This window comes from Mercenaria mercenaria, chromosome 5 (assembly GCF_021730395.1).
Source record: "Mercenaria mercenaria strain notata chromosome 5, MADL_Memer_1, whole genome shotgun sequence".
NCBI classification, from domain to species: Eukaryota; Metazoa; Mollusca; class Bivalvia; order Venerida; family Veneridae; genus Mercenaria; species Mercenaria mercenaria.
In genome coordinates this window covers 22,772,750-22,791,251 of record NC_069365.1, presented here as the reverse complement: position 1 = coordinate 22,791,251, position 18,502 = coordinate 22,772,750, and the positions used below count along the sequence as shown (strand labels likewise).

The window sequence follows — 18,502 nt, the reverse complement described above, 5'->3', positions numbered from 1 at the left end:
CGCAATAATTGGTGCAGTGAGCTGAAAGATGTTTTAACAAAAGTAGGTCTTATAGACCATTTCAATAACCGTACAGTTATCCAATTAAACAAAGCAAACACGCATATAAGGAACTATTACTTAAATGCCTGGAAGGAAAATGTTATAACAGTACCTAAATTACGAACTTACAGACTGTTTAAAACTGAATTTAAAAAAAAACAATATGTAGATTTAAATTTAAAACGTAATGAACGATCTCTTCTTGCACAGTTAAGGTGTGGCATTTTACCAATTCGAGTAGAGACTGGGCGATATATAGGAGAACGCATCGAGCAAAGACTCTGTAAAATGTGTGATACGGGACTAATTGAAGACGAAATCCATTTTGTTATCAACTGTACCTTTTACAACAATTTAAGGTTGCAATACTTTAATGACATTGCTTTAGGGGATATTTACATAAGTATGAGCGACTCTGAGAAACTTGTATATCTTGTGAACATTTACCCAAGAAGATTAGCTAAGTTCTTAGTGGATGCATATTTAAAGCGTAAAAATTGTCTGTTTCACTGATAATTCGTGTTCTATTTTTGTGTATTAAATGTGAAACATTTCTTTTATATGTATGACGAAAGATGTTCTCGTTACACTTTGAATTGTTTTTATTTATTATTATAACATGATAAGACTGCGTCAAACTGTAGTTGCTACAAATGTATTGATAACTCTGTTCACACTACATCTTTATATATGTTAAAATATGAGGTGACTTATAGGCCCACAGGGCCGGGTGCAAATAATTTGTTATATGAAAATTGTATTATTTATTTGTAAATTGCACATGTCACGTTAATAAATAAACATTTACTTACTATTTCTAATTTTAATAATCAAAGCCAACGATTAGCTAGAAATGAACGCCTCAAAGTTCCTACATCACCAGTAAAATAAATACAATAAAAATGGAATGTTCACCATATTATTTTAAAAGCTAGTCACCTTCCTCCATTAGATATTGCTCAAAAAGGCCAGCCGCCGAACGTTCCGTACGCGCCGGAACCCGGGATCGAACCAGGGACCTTTAGATCTTCAGTCTAACGCTCTCCCAACTGAGCTATTCCGGCTGACACTTTGTACGTATAAGTATCTGTGATCGGTTGATGTCAATAACAAGCGTTTAAACCACTGATAATACTACCCAAACCACATAGACTTTTATACCTTAAATGAAATTTAAGTATTTTATCTTAACTTTAAATCATCGCTTAACTTAAGTTTTGAGCTTGAAATGACGGTTTAATTTTAAATGGATAACGACAGGTCTCTATAATACAATACTTCTCAATATATTTTTGATAATGAAAAAAATGTCCTTTTAAAGTGTCTTACAGACAATTAATTATTAATGCACATTTAGACGGTAGAATGTGTATTTGATGCGTAATAAAACTGAATTTAATTATATGCCATCATAAACAGATGAAGCTAAGATGGCGTTAAAAACGATAATATGAGCCGCCCAAGAATAAAACCAGCATGATAGTGGCTTTGCGACCAGCATGGATCCAGACCAGCCTGCGTGCGCATCTGCACGGTCTGGCCAGGATTCATGCTGTACTTATTGCAGTAGGCTTGGAATGCGAACAACATGGATCCTGACCAGACTGCGCGTAACACGTGCGGAATATCAAAGCAAATGTAAATGTAGATATATGAAATATTTACAATTCAGTTCTTCAGAAGGTACAACAGCATAATCATATAATTTGAGACAGATTTTGATATAGTTTTAATGAATCTGAAAGAAATAGTAAGTTTGGAATGCAAGGTGAAAAGACAAGGTAATTGTGCTTTATCAGATGTATTGAGCGTATATAGCAGTGTTTACTGATGTTCAGTGTAACTTTGCTAAAATTAAGAGATTTTGATTTTTTCAGTTAATGAATGTATCAGAGAAAGCTTAGAACAGAAACAGCTTATCAATATCTGTACTTGTATCAAGAGATAGTAAATGTAATAACGTATTCTTGCTGTCTATCACTTCTTATTTCCCTTTTCTGATATTTCTATTATGAAAGGTATGCTAATATTTCTTACCATATATATCTATGCCATGAACTATGTTGTATGCACATTTTGAAAAAAGGAAGGGAAATCTTAAGCTTATACAGCTTCCTAGCCAATCTTGATAATATATTTTATTGATGCTATGAAAATAATATGAAAAAGTATGTGAAAACCTGAAAACTTCGTATTTAAATTTCACTATCCAATTTTTTCTTTTAAAAGGTCAGATGTACAGAGTTTGGTCCTCATGGAATGATGTATTCCTGGTATGTTCAAATATGAGCCGCGCCATGAGAAAATCAACATAGTGGCTTTGCGACCAGCATGGATCCAGACCAGCCTGCACATCCGCGCAATCTGGTCAGGATCCATGCTGTTCGCTAACAGTTTCTCTAATTCCAATAGGTTTTAAGAGCGAACAGCGTGGATCCTGACCAGACTGTGCTGATGTCTGGATCCATGCTGGTCGCAAAGCCACTATGTTGGTTTTCTCATGACGCGGCTCATATGAATAAAGACTCGAATTATGTGAAGAACGAGACAACTCTGCACAGGAAGTATGTAACTTTAAATTTGATCAGTTCATCGTTTTCAGTTTCTAAAGTGGATGGTTCAGATGACACTTCCGAGTTTGCATGTTGTGCAGTATACTTTGAAACAAAACCAGCTAAATTAATCAAAGCCACATTTAACTTTATATTATATGACGGCTAAGGTCAGTGTGTCCTATGTATAGGCTATAGATCATTTATTAACTTTCTAATGCAATCAAGTTTGATGAAACGGAGCGCAGTGTAGTGAAGACAAAACTTAATGCATAAGAATGTCAGTAAGTGTATCTATAATAATCTTATAGTTAAAATGCCCGTTTTCCTTCTCAAGTAAATTAAACTACATAGGGAATTCTTCTTCGAAATTATCTGAAATCAGTAGAAAGAATTTTTTCTATATTGGAACATTCGTAAATAATGCCTTTTTACAATATCTTATTAAACATCTGCTTCTGTTTTACTTTGCAAAGGTGACTTTATAAAAGATAAAAGTTTAAGATTTTTGAATTTGAATTTCCCTGGGAGGTGTGGCCACCTCAAAGTTTCTACATCACCAGTAAAATAAATACAACAACAATGGAATGTTCATCATATTATTTTAAAAGCTAGTCACTTTCCTTCATTATGTTAGAATATTGCTCAAAAAGGCCAGCCGCCGAACGTTCCGTTCGCGCTGGAACCCGGGATCGAACCAGGGACCTTTAGATCTTCAGTCTAACGCTCTCCCAACTGAGTTATTCGGGCTGACAATTTGTACGTGTAAGTATCTGTGATCGGTTGATGTCATTAACAAGCGTTTAAACCACTAATAAGGCTATCAATAACACCTAGAGTTTAAATATACCTTAAATGAAATTTAAGTATTTTATCTTAACTTTAAATCATCGCTTAACTTAAGTTTTGAGCTTGAAATGTGACGGTTTAACTTTAAATGGATAACGACAGGTCTCTATAATACAAAACTTCATTTGATAATGAAAAAAATGTCCATTTAAAGTGTCTTACAAACAATTAATTATAATTGCAAGAATAAAACCAGCATGATAGTGGCTTTGCGACCAGCATGGATTCATACCAGCCTGTGCATCTGCGCAGTCTGGTCAGGATTCATGCTGTTCGCTAACGGTTTTACTTATTGCAATAGGCTTTCAAAGCTAACAGCATGGATCCTGACCAGACTGCGCGGAAGCGCAGGCTGGTCTTGGACCAGGCTGGCCGCAAACGCACTATGTTGGTTTTCCCATGGCGCGGCTCAGTTATATAGAAATGAGCGTTATATGATTTAGAAATTGTTTATGTTAGTAGCTGCTATGTTATTACAATTACGTAACACGTGCGGAATATCAAAGCAAATGTACAGGTAGATATATGAAATATTTACAATTCAGTTCTTCAGAAGATACAACAGCATAATCATATAATTTGAGACAGATTTTGATACAGTTTTAATGAATCTGAAAGAAATAGAAAGTTTGGAATGCAAGGTGAAAAGACAAGTTAATTGTGCTTTATCAGATGTATTGAACGTATATAGCAGTGTTTACTGCTGTTCAGTGTAACTTTGCTAAAATTAAGAGATTTTGATTTTTTCAGTTAATGAATGTATCAGAGAAAGCTTAGAACAGAAACAGCTTATCAATATCTGTACCTGTATCACGAAATAGTAAATGTAATAACGTATTCTTGCTGTCTATCACTTCTTATTTCCCTTTTCTGATATTTCTATTATGAAAGGTATGCTAATATTTCTTACCATACAGTTAATTAGAAGTATATCTATGCCATGAACTATGTTGTATGCACATTTTGAAAAAAGGAAGGGAAATCTTAAGCTTATACAGCTTCCTAGCCAATCTTGATAATATATTTTATTGATGCTATGAAAATAATATGAAAAAGTATGTGAAAACCTAAAAACTTCGTATTTAAATTTCACTATCCAATTTTTTCTTATAAAAAGTCAGATGTACAGAGTTTGGTCCTCATGGAATGATGTATTCCTGGTATGTTCAAATATGAGCCGCGCCATGAGAAAATCAACATAGTGGCTTTGCGACCAGCATGGATCCAGACCAACCTGCACATCCGCGCAATCTGGTCAGGATCCATGCTGTTCGCTAACAGTTTCTCTAATTCCAATAGGTTTTGAAAGCGAACAGCGTGGATCCTGACCAGACTGCGCTGATGTCTGGATCCATGCTGGTCGCAAAGCCACTATGTTGGTTTTCTCATGACGCGGCTCATATGAATAAAGACTTGAATTATGTGAAGAACGAGACAACTCTGCACAGGAAGTATGTAACTTTAAATTTGATCAGTTCATCGTTTTCAGTTTCTAAAGTGGATGGTTCAGATGACACTTCCGAGTTTGCATGTTGTGCAGTGTACTTTGAAACAAAACCAGCTAGATTAATCAAAGCCACATTTAATTTTATATTATATGACGGCTAAGGTCAGTGTGTCCTATGTATAGGCTATAGATCATTTATTAACTTTCTAATGCAATCAAGTTTGATGAAACGGAGCGCAGTGTAGTGAAGACAAAACTTAATGCATAAGAATGTCAGTAAGTGTATCTATAATAATCTTATAGTTAAAATGCCTGTTTTCGTTCTCAAGTAAATTAAACTACAATTCTTTGAAATTATCAGAAATCAGTAGAAAGAATTTTTTCTATATTGGAACATTCGTACGTAGTGACTTTTTACAATATCTTATTAAAATTCTGCTTCTGTTTTTACTTTGCAAAGGTGACTTTATAAAAGATAAAAGTTTAAGATTTTTGAATTTGAATTTCCCTGGGAGGTGTGGCCATCAATGTCTGTACACATGCGGTTGTAATTATAAATACACAGTAGACGACTCACGTATCTAATAGTTTGTAGAACACAATATTACATTCTTATTTAATAAAAATATGAAATGCAGGCTTAACTTTATGCACTTTGGTTTACTTTTAGACCAGTACAGGTTACTTGACCTCCGGTTTGCATTTGAATTTCATGAACAATAGAAAAATTTGGATATACGAGGGTCGTTCAATATGTAATGTTATTCCATATGTAGTTCCGTAACCGCTTACCATTTTTAGATACCGCTCAAGTTTGTGACTTGTAACGCCAGACGTTGTGAAAGAACCGTAGAGTTGTATGGAACTGCAGACATGTACTTGCTCGAAAGAAGTTGATAATACCCTGTCCTCCGGCTGTATGTATTTGCCTGTCTATAGAGGCATTTTCCGTCCTTTACGTCTCCTTAGATTCGCCGACAGCTGTACTCAAATTGGCAGAACTGAATGGACATACTTCTGCCGACGCCCTGTGCCGTCTGAGAGTTTACGATTTGAAAGAGGACCTGATAAGCATGTTACAGATTAAGATCCATCAAGTGGTTCACGAGAAGATGTCGTTTATTTTATTTTCTTGTTTTAGCACTAGCGGCCCCAAAAATCAGTTAAACGGAACCATATGATAAAAACTTGTGACTAGACCTTACAAGGATGCTACACTTCAAGTTTGGTTTTGATCAATCAACCGGTTCATGAGTAGAATTCGTTTACATTTTGTTTGCAAAAGAATCAATCCTTGACCATGTATGATAATTTATACATTCTTCCTCTATTTGACTATCGTTGTGTCATATGCGTACTTGTATAAAGAGATAGTAAACGTAATAACGTATTCTTGCTGTCTATCACCACTTATTTCCCTTTTCTGATGTTTCTATTATGAAAGGTATGTTAATATTTCTTAGCATACAGTTAATTAAAAGTATATCTATGCCATGAACTATGTATGCACATTGTGAAAATAAGGAAGTGAAATCTTAAGCTTAAACAGCTTCCTGTCCAATCTTGATAATATATTTTATTGATGCTATGAAAAGAATTTGAACAAAATGTGTGAAAACCGGAAAACTTCGGATTTAAATTTCACTATCCGACTTTTTCTTTTTAAAGGTCAGATGTACAGAGTTTGGCCCTCATGAAATGATGTATTCCTGGTATGTTCAAATGTGAATAAATACTTGAATTATGTGAAAAAATGAGACTACTTTTCACAAGAAGTATGTAACTTTAAATTTTATTAGTCCACCGATTTCAGTTTCTAAAGTCAAGGGTTCAAATGACACTCCCGAGTTTGCATGTTGTGAAGTATACTTCGAAACAAAACCAGCTAAATTAATAAAAGTCATATTTAACATTATATTATATGATGGCTAGGGTCAATGTGGCCTTTGTATAGGTTATAGATCATTTATTGACTTTCTAATGCAATTAACGTTGCCGAAACGAAGCGTAGTGTAGTGAAGGCAAAACTTGATACATTAGAATGTCAATAAGTGTATCTATAACCATCTTATAGTTAAAACGCCCCTTTTCGTTCTCAAGTAAATTAAACCACATAGAGAACCATTAAGATTTTTGAATCTGAATTTCCCTTGGAGGTGTGGCCATCAATGTCTGTACACATGCGGATGTAATTATAAATACATAGTAGACGACTCACTTATCTAGTAGTTTGTAGAACACAATATTACATTCTTATTTAATGAAAATATGATATGCAGGCTTAACTTTATGCACTCTGGTTTACTTTTAGACCAGCAGAGGTTACTTGACCTCCGGTTTACATTTGAATTTTATGAACAACAGGAAAATTCGGATATATATAAATAGCAACAATTAGTGCCCTTCTCGGTCAATGCTGTATTAAAATCGTGGAGTTAATACAAAGAGTGTGAAAGGTGCATAAAGGTTGAACTATGAAAGTACAGCTTGCATTATAAAGAAGAAAAACAACAACACAATTTGATACCTACATTCATATAGACACATTATTTATTGAACAGTCCCTGTTCTGGCAGTTGCTCCACCTCTATGAATGTTGGAAACCCATAGTAGGCGGAACAATGAATACTCATTAAGTTTTGTACCGCTTCTTGATTAAGTGGACCAATTTGTTTTAGTTATGAAATAATATGAAATACAATTTCGTGTATACTTGAAGATAGAACACCAGCAAAATAAATGGCAATATTATGAATATATAAGGTATGTTTAAAATGTTAAATATTGCTCAAAAAGGCCAGCCGCCGAACGTTCCGTTCGCGCCGGAACCCGGAATCGAACCAGGGACCTTTAGATCTTCAGTCAAACGCTCTCCCAACTGAGCTATTCCGGCTGACAAGTTTGATAAGAAAATATTTATGACCTGATAATATTAGATGATTAAGCAATTTAGCAAATTATTTACCTATTGCCATTGACATAATCATCATAAATAAGGCAAACACATTACATTATACAATACATTTAACAGATACATACTAGTAGCTACCAATGTGAGCAACTACTTTTAACTAAGAAGCACTTAACACGGCAATGGTTTCTTTAAGTAGCTTGAAAACTTCGTAATATCGATACTTTGCGACTTTGTAGTTTATGAGAAAAGCTGACCTAAACACAAAACTTAATAAACTAGGCAACGCCAACGCCGACGTTACTGAAAATGCATCAAAACTAAGATATGTAATAGTTCTTTGAAAATGTTGTTTTTAAACTCATTGCATTATCCGAAAGTGTGGCCCCTTTATGTTGTTCTTTTCCGGAATTTCAATGCATATATCAGTAAAATGACAATTGTTATTGAGTATTATACATGTTTAATGTGCTGTTCAATATTCATGTAAAACACTTGTTTCTTTCTATGTTTTGGTGGTGTCTGAATTTTGTTCCCCAAAATGTGGGACTAAGCGTTAATTGCTGAATTTTCTACATTTAAGTTTATAACGTTTTATAACATACATATACTCTATGGGTTTATTCTGTTTGCAGATGGTTTTAGATGATTAAACAATACAGAAAACAAAACGGAACTGATATATTGACATTTGTTTGTTTTTAATTAAAACACCATGTTACAATAAGTTGGTTACATTTTTGAAAATCCTTCGCTTGTCAATGGCTTATAAAGACGTTTGAACTATAAAGCGACTCACATGGTCACAACGTTTTTACGTGCTTCCTTCTTCGTTCTACATTGTTGTAATCGCCTGCATTTCTATACAAGGACATAAGTGTAAACATTTTAAAGGTAGGTTATAACCTATTTTAAGTTTCCTGTATACTATAAGAGAAATCAGCAGTTGGCTACCTTTAACTATTTCAACAACAAAGTATCACTCATCGGCTGTTGGAGTTGAAGCGTTTTCTATATACGATTTCGTTTCATATTGTCAAAACGTATCAGTTGTCAATATTTTAAAGGCGAGAGTTTCAAATAAGCTTAGCTTTCTACTCAGTCCTTCATGCCTTAATAATGCAGAGTTTCATGTTGTAAATGTATATATATGAATAAAATATCATTTAAACCAATCATTTTAAACAGGTATTGTTATTCAACTACTTCCAATTTCGTGTATACTTGAAGATAGAACACCAGCAAAATCAATGGCAATATTATGTATATATAAGATATGTTTAAAATGTTAAATATTGCTCAAAAAGGCCAGCCGCCGAACGTTCCGTTCGCGCCGGAACCCGGGATCGAACCAGGGACCTTTAGATCTTCAGTCTAACGCTCTCCCAACTGAGCTATTCCGGCTGACAAGTTTGATAAGAAAATATTTATAACCTGATAATATCAGATGATTAAGCAATTTAGCAAATTATTTACCTATTGCCATCGACAAAATCATCATAAATAAGGCAAAAACATTACATTATACAATACATTTCAACAGATACATACTAGTATAGATACCAATGTGAGCAGCTGCTTTCGGCAATGGTTTCTTTAAGTAGCTTGAAAACTTCGTAATATCGATACTTTGCGACTTTGTAGTTTATGAGAAAAGCTGACCTAAACACAAAACTTAACCAGGCAACGCCAACGCCGAAGCCGACGCTGGTATCAATCGTTGACAATAACACATAATTTTCTCTCAAAAAAATCTGATGAGCTAAAATGCCATTTGTATGGAAATAAATAGAAATAAACAATTGTTGATCTAGATCGAGCTAGTTTTGCGAATTTACAGTACTAGGACGTTACTGAAAATGCATCAAAACTAAGATATGTAATAGTTCTTTGAACATGTTAAGTTTTAAAACTCATTGCATTATTCGAAAGTGTGGCTCCTTATTGTTGTTCTTTTCCGGAATTTCAATGCATATATCAGTAAAATGACAATTGTTTATTGAGTATTATACATGTTTAATGTGCTGTTCAATATTCATGTAAAACACTTGTTTCTTTCTATGTTTCGGTGCTGTCTGAATTTTGCTCTCCAAAATGTGGGGCTAAGCGTTAATTGCTGAATTTTCTACCTTTAAGTTTATAACGTTTTATAACATATATATACTCTATGGGTTTATTCTGTTTGCAGATGGTTTTAGATGATTAAACAATACAGAAAACATAACGGAACTGATATATTGACATTTGTTTGTTTTTAATTAAAACACCATGTTACAATAAGTAGGTTACATTTTTGAAAATCCTTCGCTTGTCAATGACTTATAAAGACGTTTGAACTATAAAGCGACGCACATGGTCACAACGTTTTTACGTGCTTCCTTCTTCGTTCTACATTGTAGTAATCGCCTGCATTTCTATACAAGGACATAAGTGTAAACATTTCAAAGGTAGGTTATAACCTATTTTAAGTTTCCTGTATACTATAAGTGAAATCAGCAGTTGGCTACCTTTAACTATTTCAACAACAAGGTATCACTCATCGGCTGTTGAAGTTGAAGCGTTTTCTATATAGTATATACGATTTCGTTTCATATTATCAAAACGTATCTGTTGTCAATATATTAAAGGAGAGAGTTTCAAATAAGCTTAGCTTTCTACTCAGTCCTTCATGTCTTAATAATACAACGTTTCATGTTGTAAATGTATATATATATATATATGAATAAAATATCATTTAAACCAATCATTTTAAACAGGTATTGTTATTCAACTACTTCCAATTTCGTGTATACTTGAAGATAGAACACCAGCAAAATAAATGGCAATATTATGTATATATAAGATATGTTTAAAATGTTAAATACTGCTCAAAAAGGGCAGCCACCGAACGTTCCGTTCGCGCCGGAACCCGGGATCGAACCAGGGACCTTTAGATCTTCAGTCTAACGCTCTCCCAACTGAGCTATTCCGGCTGACAAGTTTGATAAGAAAATATTTATAACCTGATAATATCAGATGATTAAGCAATTTAGCAAATTATTTACCTATTTCCATTGACATAATCATCATAAATAAGGCAAAAACATTACATTATACAATACATTTCAACAGATACATACTAGTAGCTACCAATGTGAGCAACTACTTTTAACTAAGAAGCACTTAACACGGCAATGGTTTCTTTAAGTAGCTTGAAAACTTCGTAATATTGATACTTTGCGACTTTGTAGTTTATGAAAAAACTGACCTAAACACATAACTTAATAAACCAGGCAACGCCAACGCCGAAGCCGACGCTGATATCAATCGTTGACAATAACACATAATTTTCTCTCAAAAAAATCTGATGAGCTAAAATGCCATTTGTATGGAAATAAATATAAATAAACAATTGTTGATCTAGATCGAGCTAGTTTTGCGAATTTACAGTACTAGGACGTTACTGAAAATGCATCAAAACTAAGATATGTAATAGTTCTTTGAAAATGTTGAGTTTTTAAAATCATTGCATTATCCGACAGTGTGGCTCCTTTATGTTGTTCTTTTCCGGAATTTCAATGCATATATCAGTAAAATGACAATTGTTATTGAGTATTATACATGTTTAATGTGCTGTTCAATAATCATGTAAAACATTTGTTTCTTTCTATGTTTTGGTGGTGTCTGAATTTTGTTCTCCAAAATTTGGGGCTAAGCGTTAATTGCTGAATTGTCTACCTTCATGTTTATTCTATGGGTTTATTCTGTTTGCAGATGGTTTTAGATGATTAAACAATACAGAAAACAAAACGGAACTGATATATTGACATTTGTTTGTTTTTAATTAAAACACCATGTTACAATAAGTTGGTTACATTTTTGAAAATCCTTCGCTTGTCAATGGCTTATAAAGACGTTTGAACTATAAAGCGACTCACATGGTCACAACGTTTTTACGTGCTTCCTTCTTCGTTCTACATTGTAGTAAGCGCCTGCATTTCTATACAAAGACATAAGTGTAAACATTTTAAAGGTAGGTTATAACCTATTTTAAGTTTCCTGTATACTATAAGAGAAATCAGCAGTTGGCTACCTTTAACTATTTCAACAACAAAGTATCACTCATCGGCTGTTGAAGTTGAAGCGTTTTCTATACAGTATATACGATTTCGTTTCATATTATCAAAACGTATCAGTTGTCAATATATTAAAGGAGAGAGTTCCAAATAAGCTTAGCTTTCTACTCAGTCCTTCATGTCTTAATAATACAGCGTTTCATGTTGTAAATGTATATATATATATGAATAAAATATCATTTAAACCAATCATTTTAAACAGGTATTGTTATTCAACTACTTCCAATTTCGTGTATACTTGAAGATAGAACACCAGCAAAATAAATGGCAATATTATGTATATATAAGATATGTTTAAAATGTTAAATATTGTTCAAAAAGGCAAGCCGACGAACGTTCCGTTCGCGCCGGAACCCGGGATCGAACCAGGGACCTTTAGATCTTCAGTCTAACGCTCTCCCAACTGAGCTATTCCGGCTGACAAGTTGATACGAAAATATTTATAACCTGATAATATCAGATGATTAAGCAATTTAGCAAATTATTCACCTATTTCCATTGACATAATCATCATAAATAAGGCAAAAACATTACATTATACAATACATTTCAACAGATACATACTAGTAGCTACCAATGTGAGCAACTACTTTTAACTAAGAAGCACTTAACACGGCAATGGTTTCTTTAAGTAGCTTGAAAACTTCGTAATATCGATACTTTGCGACTTTGTAGTTTATGAGAAAAACTGACCTAAACACATAACTTAATAAACCAGGCAACGCCAACGCCGAAGCCGACGCTGATATCAATCGTTGACAATAACACATAATTTTCTCTCAAAAAAATCTGATGAGCTAAAATGCCATTTGTATGGAAATAAATATAAATAAACAATTGTTGATCTAGATCGAGCTAGTTTTGCGAATTTACAGTACTAGGACGTTACTGAAAATGCATCAAAACTAAGATATGTAATAGTTCTTTGAAAATGTTGAGTTTTTAAACTCATTGCATTATCCGAAAGTGTGGCCCCTCTTACGTTGTTCTTTTCCGGTATTTCAATGCATATATCAGTAAAATGACAATTATTTATTGAGTATTATACATGTTTAATGTGCTGTTCAATATTCATGTAAAACACTTGTTTCTTTCTATGTTTTGGTGCTGTCTGAATTTTGTTCTCCAAAATGTGGAGCTAAGCGTTAATTGCTGAATTTTCTGCCTTCAAGTTTATAACGTGTTATAACATACATATACTCTATGGGTTTATTCTGTTTGCAGATGGTTTTAGATGCTTAAACAATACAGAAAACAAAACGGAACTGATATATTGACATTTGTTTTTATTAAATTAAAACACCATATTTAGTTGTATTAATTGGAGAGGGAAACATTTTCTTGTGTTTAACTCAAATAACGTAATCAACTGAAAACATGATTTGCCGATAAATCAACAGCGGGGCTGTAATTTTCTTAGTTTATACTATTTACTCACTAATAACATGTGTGATGGACACAGACTTCGGAGATTTTCATTTGTGCGTACATGTGCGCTTGCGTGTTTGTGTGGTTGGGTCTCTGAACAATTACATAATTAAATTACAACCAAATGAGCAGTATCTACCTATTCGCGACTGCTCGCAGTGTCATTTTGAATTTTGGCTGGGTTAGACCAATGCAAATGGTTGTAGGTATTTGTGTTGCGTTACGAACATAAATATAACGGGTTTGAACTTTAAACGCACTCATTTTATCCGTACGATACTGCAAATTGTGGCTCTAAACGAGAGCTCCCCATTCCAAAAATATTTATTATAATTTCACCATATGAGCCGATCCATGAGAAAACCAATAGTGCATTTGCGACCAGCATGGATCCAGACCAGCCTGCGCTACCGCGCAGTCTGGTCAGGATCCATGCTGTTCGCTAACAGTTTCTCTAATTGCAATAGACTTTGAAAGCGAACAGCATGGATCCTGACCAGACTGCGCGGAAGCGCAGGCTGGTCTGGATCCATGCTGGTCGCAAAGCCACTATGTTGGTTTTCACATGGCACGGCTCATATTATAATTTCACCATATTATCATTTCACTGATGTTCCCATCTCAACCACTTCGTGTGGGTAGATATATGTAGTAAAATTCTCAATATTACATGCTGGTAGTCACATGTTTCATATTTCTAACGATACGATTGCTGCTGCATATGTCATGCACATAAAATATTTTCAGTTGTCCATGTCGACCTTATACAATGATTATGTCGATACATATTTAAATGTTTTGATACTAGCAGGTGGTTATTGGTAAGAAGTCTATGACTTGTAGGGTATTCCACTGTTGCCCTGAGCATAACAATGCTCATACGCTGGCGGAGACCCATACTGCGTCTGTGGGTGTGTAGGCACATTCATCATTGGTTGTTGTCCGCCTTGCACATAACCTTGCGGATTATTTTGAGCTGTGTAATGTACGGGAGCGTCATATGATGTTTCCTGGGTGGTAGTGCAAATGTCTATCTTATAGAGAGGCACACAAACGGCTATGCAAAGACATCCAGCAACGGTACAGAGAATAAAAGCATAACCAAGCTCTCCATAATCTCCTTTGAACTCAACTGACTCCGAATAATTGTCAATATCTTCAAATGCTTTCGTCATTTCCTTTGTTTTAACTCCAAAAATAATCACTCCAATTAACATCAATGTACCTGAAATGGTAATATTTCCGAAATAAATATTATCAAATACAAATGTAAATCTCTCTAGAAATTCATGCTAACATTTTAAACGAAATGTGCGCTTTGAAAACTGAAGAAGTAAGCTTTTCGGAAGTAAAGTGACGGTATATTGCTCTCCATTTCCAGTTAAAATAAATGCTACAAAACTTAATCGAAGGTTCGGGTAATCATTTAAAATAAGATTACAAGCATGGTATATGTATCAAGTTTCAAGAAAATGGACATACTTAATGATCAGACATTGCTCACTTGCGTTTTGATCCCACAGACCGAGTTTCGAAAAAAAAAACCCATAAATTTCAGGCCTCTTAGATAAATATGACAACTATAGAGTGTTGTAGAGGTTTCTATAATTTGAGTACCCTAAGTTTTGAAATGTGGCCAAACTCATCTTGGCAATGATTCATGAAAGTTTCATGATATCAAGTAGAAAGTTTGTCCTCAAAAGGGCATTTTATGTCATTTGACCTAGTAACCTAGTTCCTTTTACCCCAGATACAACCCTAGAAATGTACCCGAGCAAAGATTCTTTATAGATCAGGTAGAATATATTATCACCTTAACGTTAACAAATAAAATCTGTATGAAGACCCTTAGAAAGTATAGAACGCAACCAAGTTATATAATAACAGACTCGGATTGACTGGGTCAGTTCATGAAGGGTAAAGAAATATGAACACCCTTCATGTGCTTCCCAGCAGCGCCTATTGGATATCCTCCAGTTTAACATCATGTAAGATTTGACAATGTGATCGGATTTTAACTTCAGATGTCCAAGTTTCAGACTTAATCTAGATTTGATAAACAATAAGGTTCCTGAAATACAGGTATAATGTTTGGCATATAGCACCTTAATTTTTTTTCTGTGACTTTGCACTAAGGATGACCCAGTTTGAAATTACAAGCATTCTCACAAAACGTCACTGGTTGTCTTATACCACTCATCAGTATATGTATAACAAGAAATGAGCCGCACCATGAGAAAACCAACATAGTGCATTTGCTACCAGCATGGATCCAGACCAGCCTGCGCATCCACGCAGTCTAATCAGGATACATGCTGTTCGCTAACGGTTTCTCTAACTGCAATAGGCTTTGAAAGCGAATAGCATGGATCCTGACCTGACTGCGCAGGCTGATCTGAATCCATGCTGGTAGCAAATGCACTATGTTGGTTTTCTCGTAGTGCGTCTCAAATATTTCTGCCCCAATACTTTGAAAACAAGCCTGCAGATTTAGAGATTTTCAAAAAATTTCTAAAAAGCCTTATAGGAAAAACTAGACCGGCCTCTGACAGCAATGTTCTTTTTGAACGACCCGGAGAAGACTTTTCACAATTTTAGTAGAGGGAATATTTCAGTGAAATTATTTCAAATCGGACCAGTGTTTTATATTTTTTTATAAAATAACATTTAATACTCTATAGGTAGATGTATACCCAATGAACATTTCTTTGAAATTAATTCAAAATGGGACCAATGATATAACAGCAGATGTTATTTGGAGACTTTTTGTTCTTAGTTCCGGCAGTCGAGTATTTTGATGTACATAGGCATGGTAATTGCAACAACGTAGGTAAAGGGTCAACCAAGAAACATTTGCGTAAATCATTTTAAAACTGGATCGAAAATTATTATAAAACCCCAGTTATATCTTATAGATCTACTTTTTAAATAAACAGTTTATCTATCAGGTAAGTTCTGTTTTTAATAACAAGGCTTTCGAGAGCTCTGTAGTTTTCCGAATGCATATTACCAACGTTATCTATACCATAACGTGGCCTCAACGCGAAACTAGTCTATGTGTATATAGAAATAGAAGCAGATAGACTAGTTTCGCGTTGAGGCCACGATAAGAGGTATTTCTCGTTAAACAATAAAGTAAAACAAAATATGTGTTGATCTGATATATTCCAGACTGATTTTTATGTAAATGTCAGCGAAAATATTCCGTGGATTAATGTTGTAATGTCCGCGGGAAATACACATGACAGCAGATGATTTGATAAGATCTGCCTATACGCTTATGCTTTTTATCTTACCAGAAATAATCACAATTATCAGGTTGATGATTTTGTACTTCTTGTTCTGCTTGTAGCACATCAGAGCCAGAGACAGAAGCATCGATATGATTAAGCCAATCAGCCCGAGGGTTTCCGCAGCCTGTACTGTCTTAAACCACGCTGGAAACAAAAATAGGGAAATAAAACAGACATGAAAAAAAAAACCCCACAACAACAGGATGGCAGAACGTGTTGCTGTCCATTAATTCATAAGACATGTTGATAATAATATAAATGATGATAATGATGTAATAATAATAATAATAATAACAATAATGATAATAAGATAATAATAATAGTGATAGCTTGATTCAAAGAGAATCGCATGTTTGACTATAGCCAGTCTAACATAATTATGATCCTCTAACATAATGATTAAACACAATTCTATTCTTAGTACGTATCACGGACAGTGAAGCGAAAGACATAAATCAAGAACAACGTTTTATGAGCAAATTAATCCTTACTGGCATAAAAAAAGTCCAACAGTATAATGAAGTAGGCAATATCAGAAGATAAAATTATGTTATTTGTAATCCGCTGCATGTTAGAAAGGCAATTAATTAACTGGGATTAACTGGGATTAACATTCGTAAATCACTCTTAGTCTATACTGATATGTTTTAGCTCGATTGTGATGAAAGATTTAAGCTTACTTGAACCACTCTCGAGTCCGCTTCCTGGAAAAACCAGTACTAGTGACATATGAGAAGGCGTGGTCGTGACCACATATGGGTTCGAGCCCACGACACTCAAGCTGAGCGTCCGATACCTTAACAACTAGACCAACACTCCCCTTTACTATTAAATCATTCCAACTAGCGGGCGTTTAGAGCAATATACGGCGCTGCAATGTCTACACAATTCCTTTAATCGCAAAGTTCTGCATATCGATAATGAAACTTTCTTACATTTTCCGAAACGTAATACATGTACTTAAATAAATACACAGCGGATAATTTCGCAGAAACAAATGGCGTTTGATATCTATAGGTTTTACACAATATACACTGGAAAACGGTTAAAACACACTCACCTGGATCATTTATCCTTGAGAAACAAAGACATACGCTCGAGTCGTGTACTTTAGCACAGCCACAGTGTTGCCAGAGTCCGGCATGATAGCCACTCTCTGTTCTAGTTGAGAATCTGGTTACACTAAACTCCACAATAACCCATTTTGGTAAAGCAAATCCAATTATGTGAAGAATTAAAACTATGAGTAATAGCACAGTTGCTGCTTTAAGACTGCATGAACTAGATGAAAACGCCCTATTCGCCATTTTCAGAGCAAATATTGTATATTACTGTATTCACTAGGAATCAAAATTTCCAGTTGGCAGCTATACCTGTTCCGATTTCTTTATAAACTGCTACACTGCGCATGTACTTTTCAACTTACCTAGAGCCACGTTACGCGTGTTTACATACTTCGTGATTTTCAGGTCAAGGAATTCTCTTAGAGTATGAAAAACACATAGCTATAAAACATAAGAACATTACGCGGAAATGCATTAACTAATCAAGAATAAAAAGCAAGCAGCCATAACATGAGTAATATCTAGTGGTTGTAGTAATAATGAAGAATCTATAATAATGTATTTAAAGGGGATAATATATTTGACTACAGCCAGTCTAACATTTGGTCCGTAAGAAATCTATCTAAAATACTGAACCTGATAAAACGTAATAAAGCCCTGTAACTTCAAAATGCTGCTGAATCTCAAATGATAAGTGGTAAGTTCATTCATAGGGATATCCAATTAAAAATCTTTTAGTTGACTTTTACGTTGCTTTAACGAGTGAGGTAATCAAAATATGTTGACATAATGTTGTCATAC

At 34.4% G+C, this 18,502-nt stretch overlaps 1 protein-coding gene and 6 non-coding genes across 7 annotated transcripts; all 7 read right to left on the bottom strand.

Annotated features, from left to right (window-relative positions):
• Window positions 1–1,033: 1,033 nt before the first annotated feature.
• On the bottom strand, window positions 1,034–1,106 carry Trnaf-gaa (transfer RNA phenylalanine (anticodon GAA)). The gene has a single exon. It is a non-coding gene; the product is annotated as a tRNA-Phe (tRNA).
• A 2,165-nt stretch (window positions 1,107–3,271) lies between these two features.
• Trnaf-gaa (transfer RNA phenylalanine (anticodon GAA)) lies at window positions 3,272–3,344 on the bottom strand. The gene has a single exon. It is a non-coding gene; the product is annotated as a tRNA-Phe (tRNA).
• A 4,366-nt stretch (window positions 3,345–7,710) lies between these two features.
• Window positions 7,711–7,783, bottom strand: Trnaf-gaa (transfer RNA phenylalanine (anticodon GAA)). The gene has a single exon. It is a non-coding gene; the product is annotated as a tRNA-Phe (tRNA).
• Window positions 7,784–9,132: 1,349 nt separating this feature from the next.
• Trnaf-gaa (transfer RNA phenylalanine (anticodon GAA)) lies at window positions 9,133–9,205 on the bottom strand. The gene has a single exon. It is a non-coding gene; the product is annotated as a tRNA-Phe (tRNA).
• Window positions 9,206–10,700: 1,495 nt separating this feature from the next.
• On the bottom strand, window positions 10,701–10,773 carry Trnaf-gaa (transfer RNA phenylalanine (anticodon GAA)). Its single transcript has one exon. It is a non-coding gene; the product is annotated as a tRNA-Phe (tRNA).
• A 1,488-nt stretch (window positions 10,774–12,261) lies between these two features.
• Trnaf-gaa (transfer RNA phenylalanine (anticodon GAA)) lies at window positions 12,262–12,334 on the bottom strand. The gene has a single exon. It is a non-coding gene; the product is annotated as a tRNA-Phe (tRNA).
• An 848-nt stretch (window positions 12,335–13,182) lies between these two features.
• On the bottom strand, window positions 13,183–18,063 carry LOC128556921 (uncharacterized). The gene is made up of 3 exons (XM_053542898.1): window positions 17,698–18,063; window positions 16,641–16,781; window positions 13,183–14,569 (listed from the first exon to the last, which is right to left on the bottom strand). Exons 1-3 carry the CDS (start codon window positions 17,942–17,944, stop codon window positions 14,175–14,177), a joined length of 783 nt encoding a protein of 260 aa, XP_053398873.1. The 5' UTR covers window positions 17,945–18,063; the 3' UTR covers window positions 13,183–14,174.
• Between the last annotated feature and the right edge of the window lie 439 nt (window positions 18,064–18,502).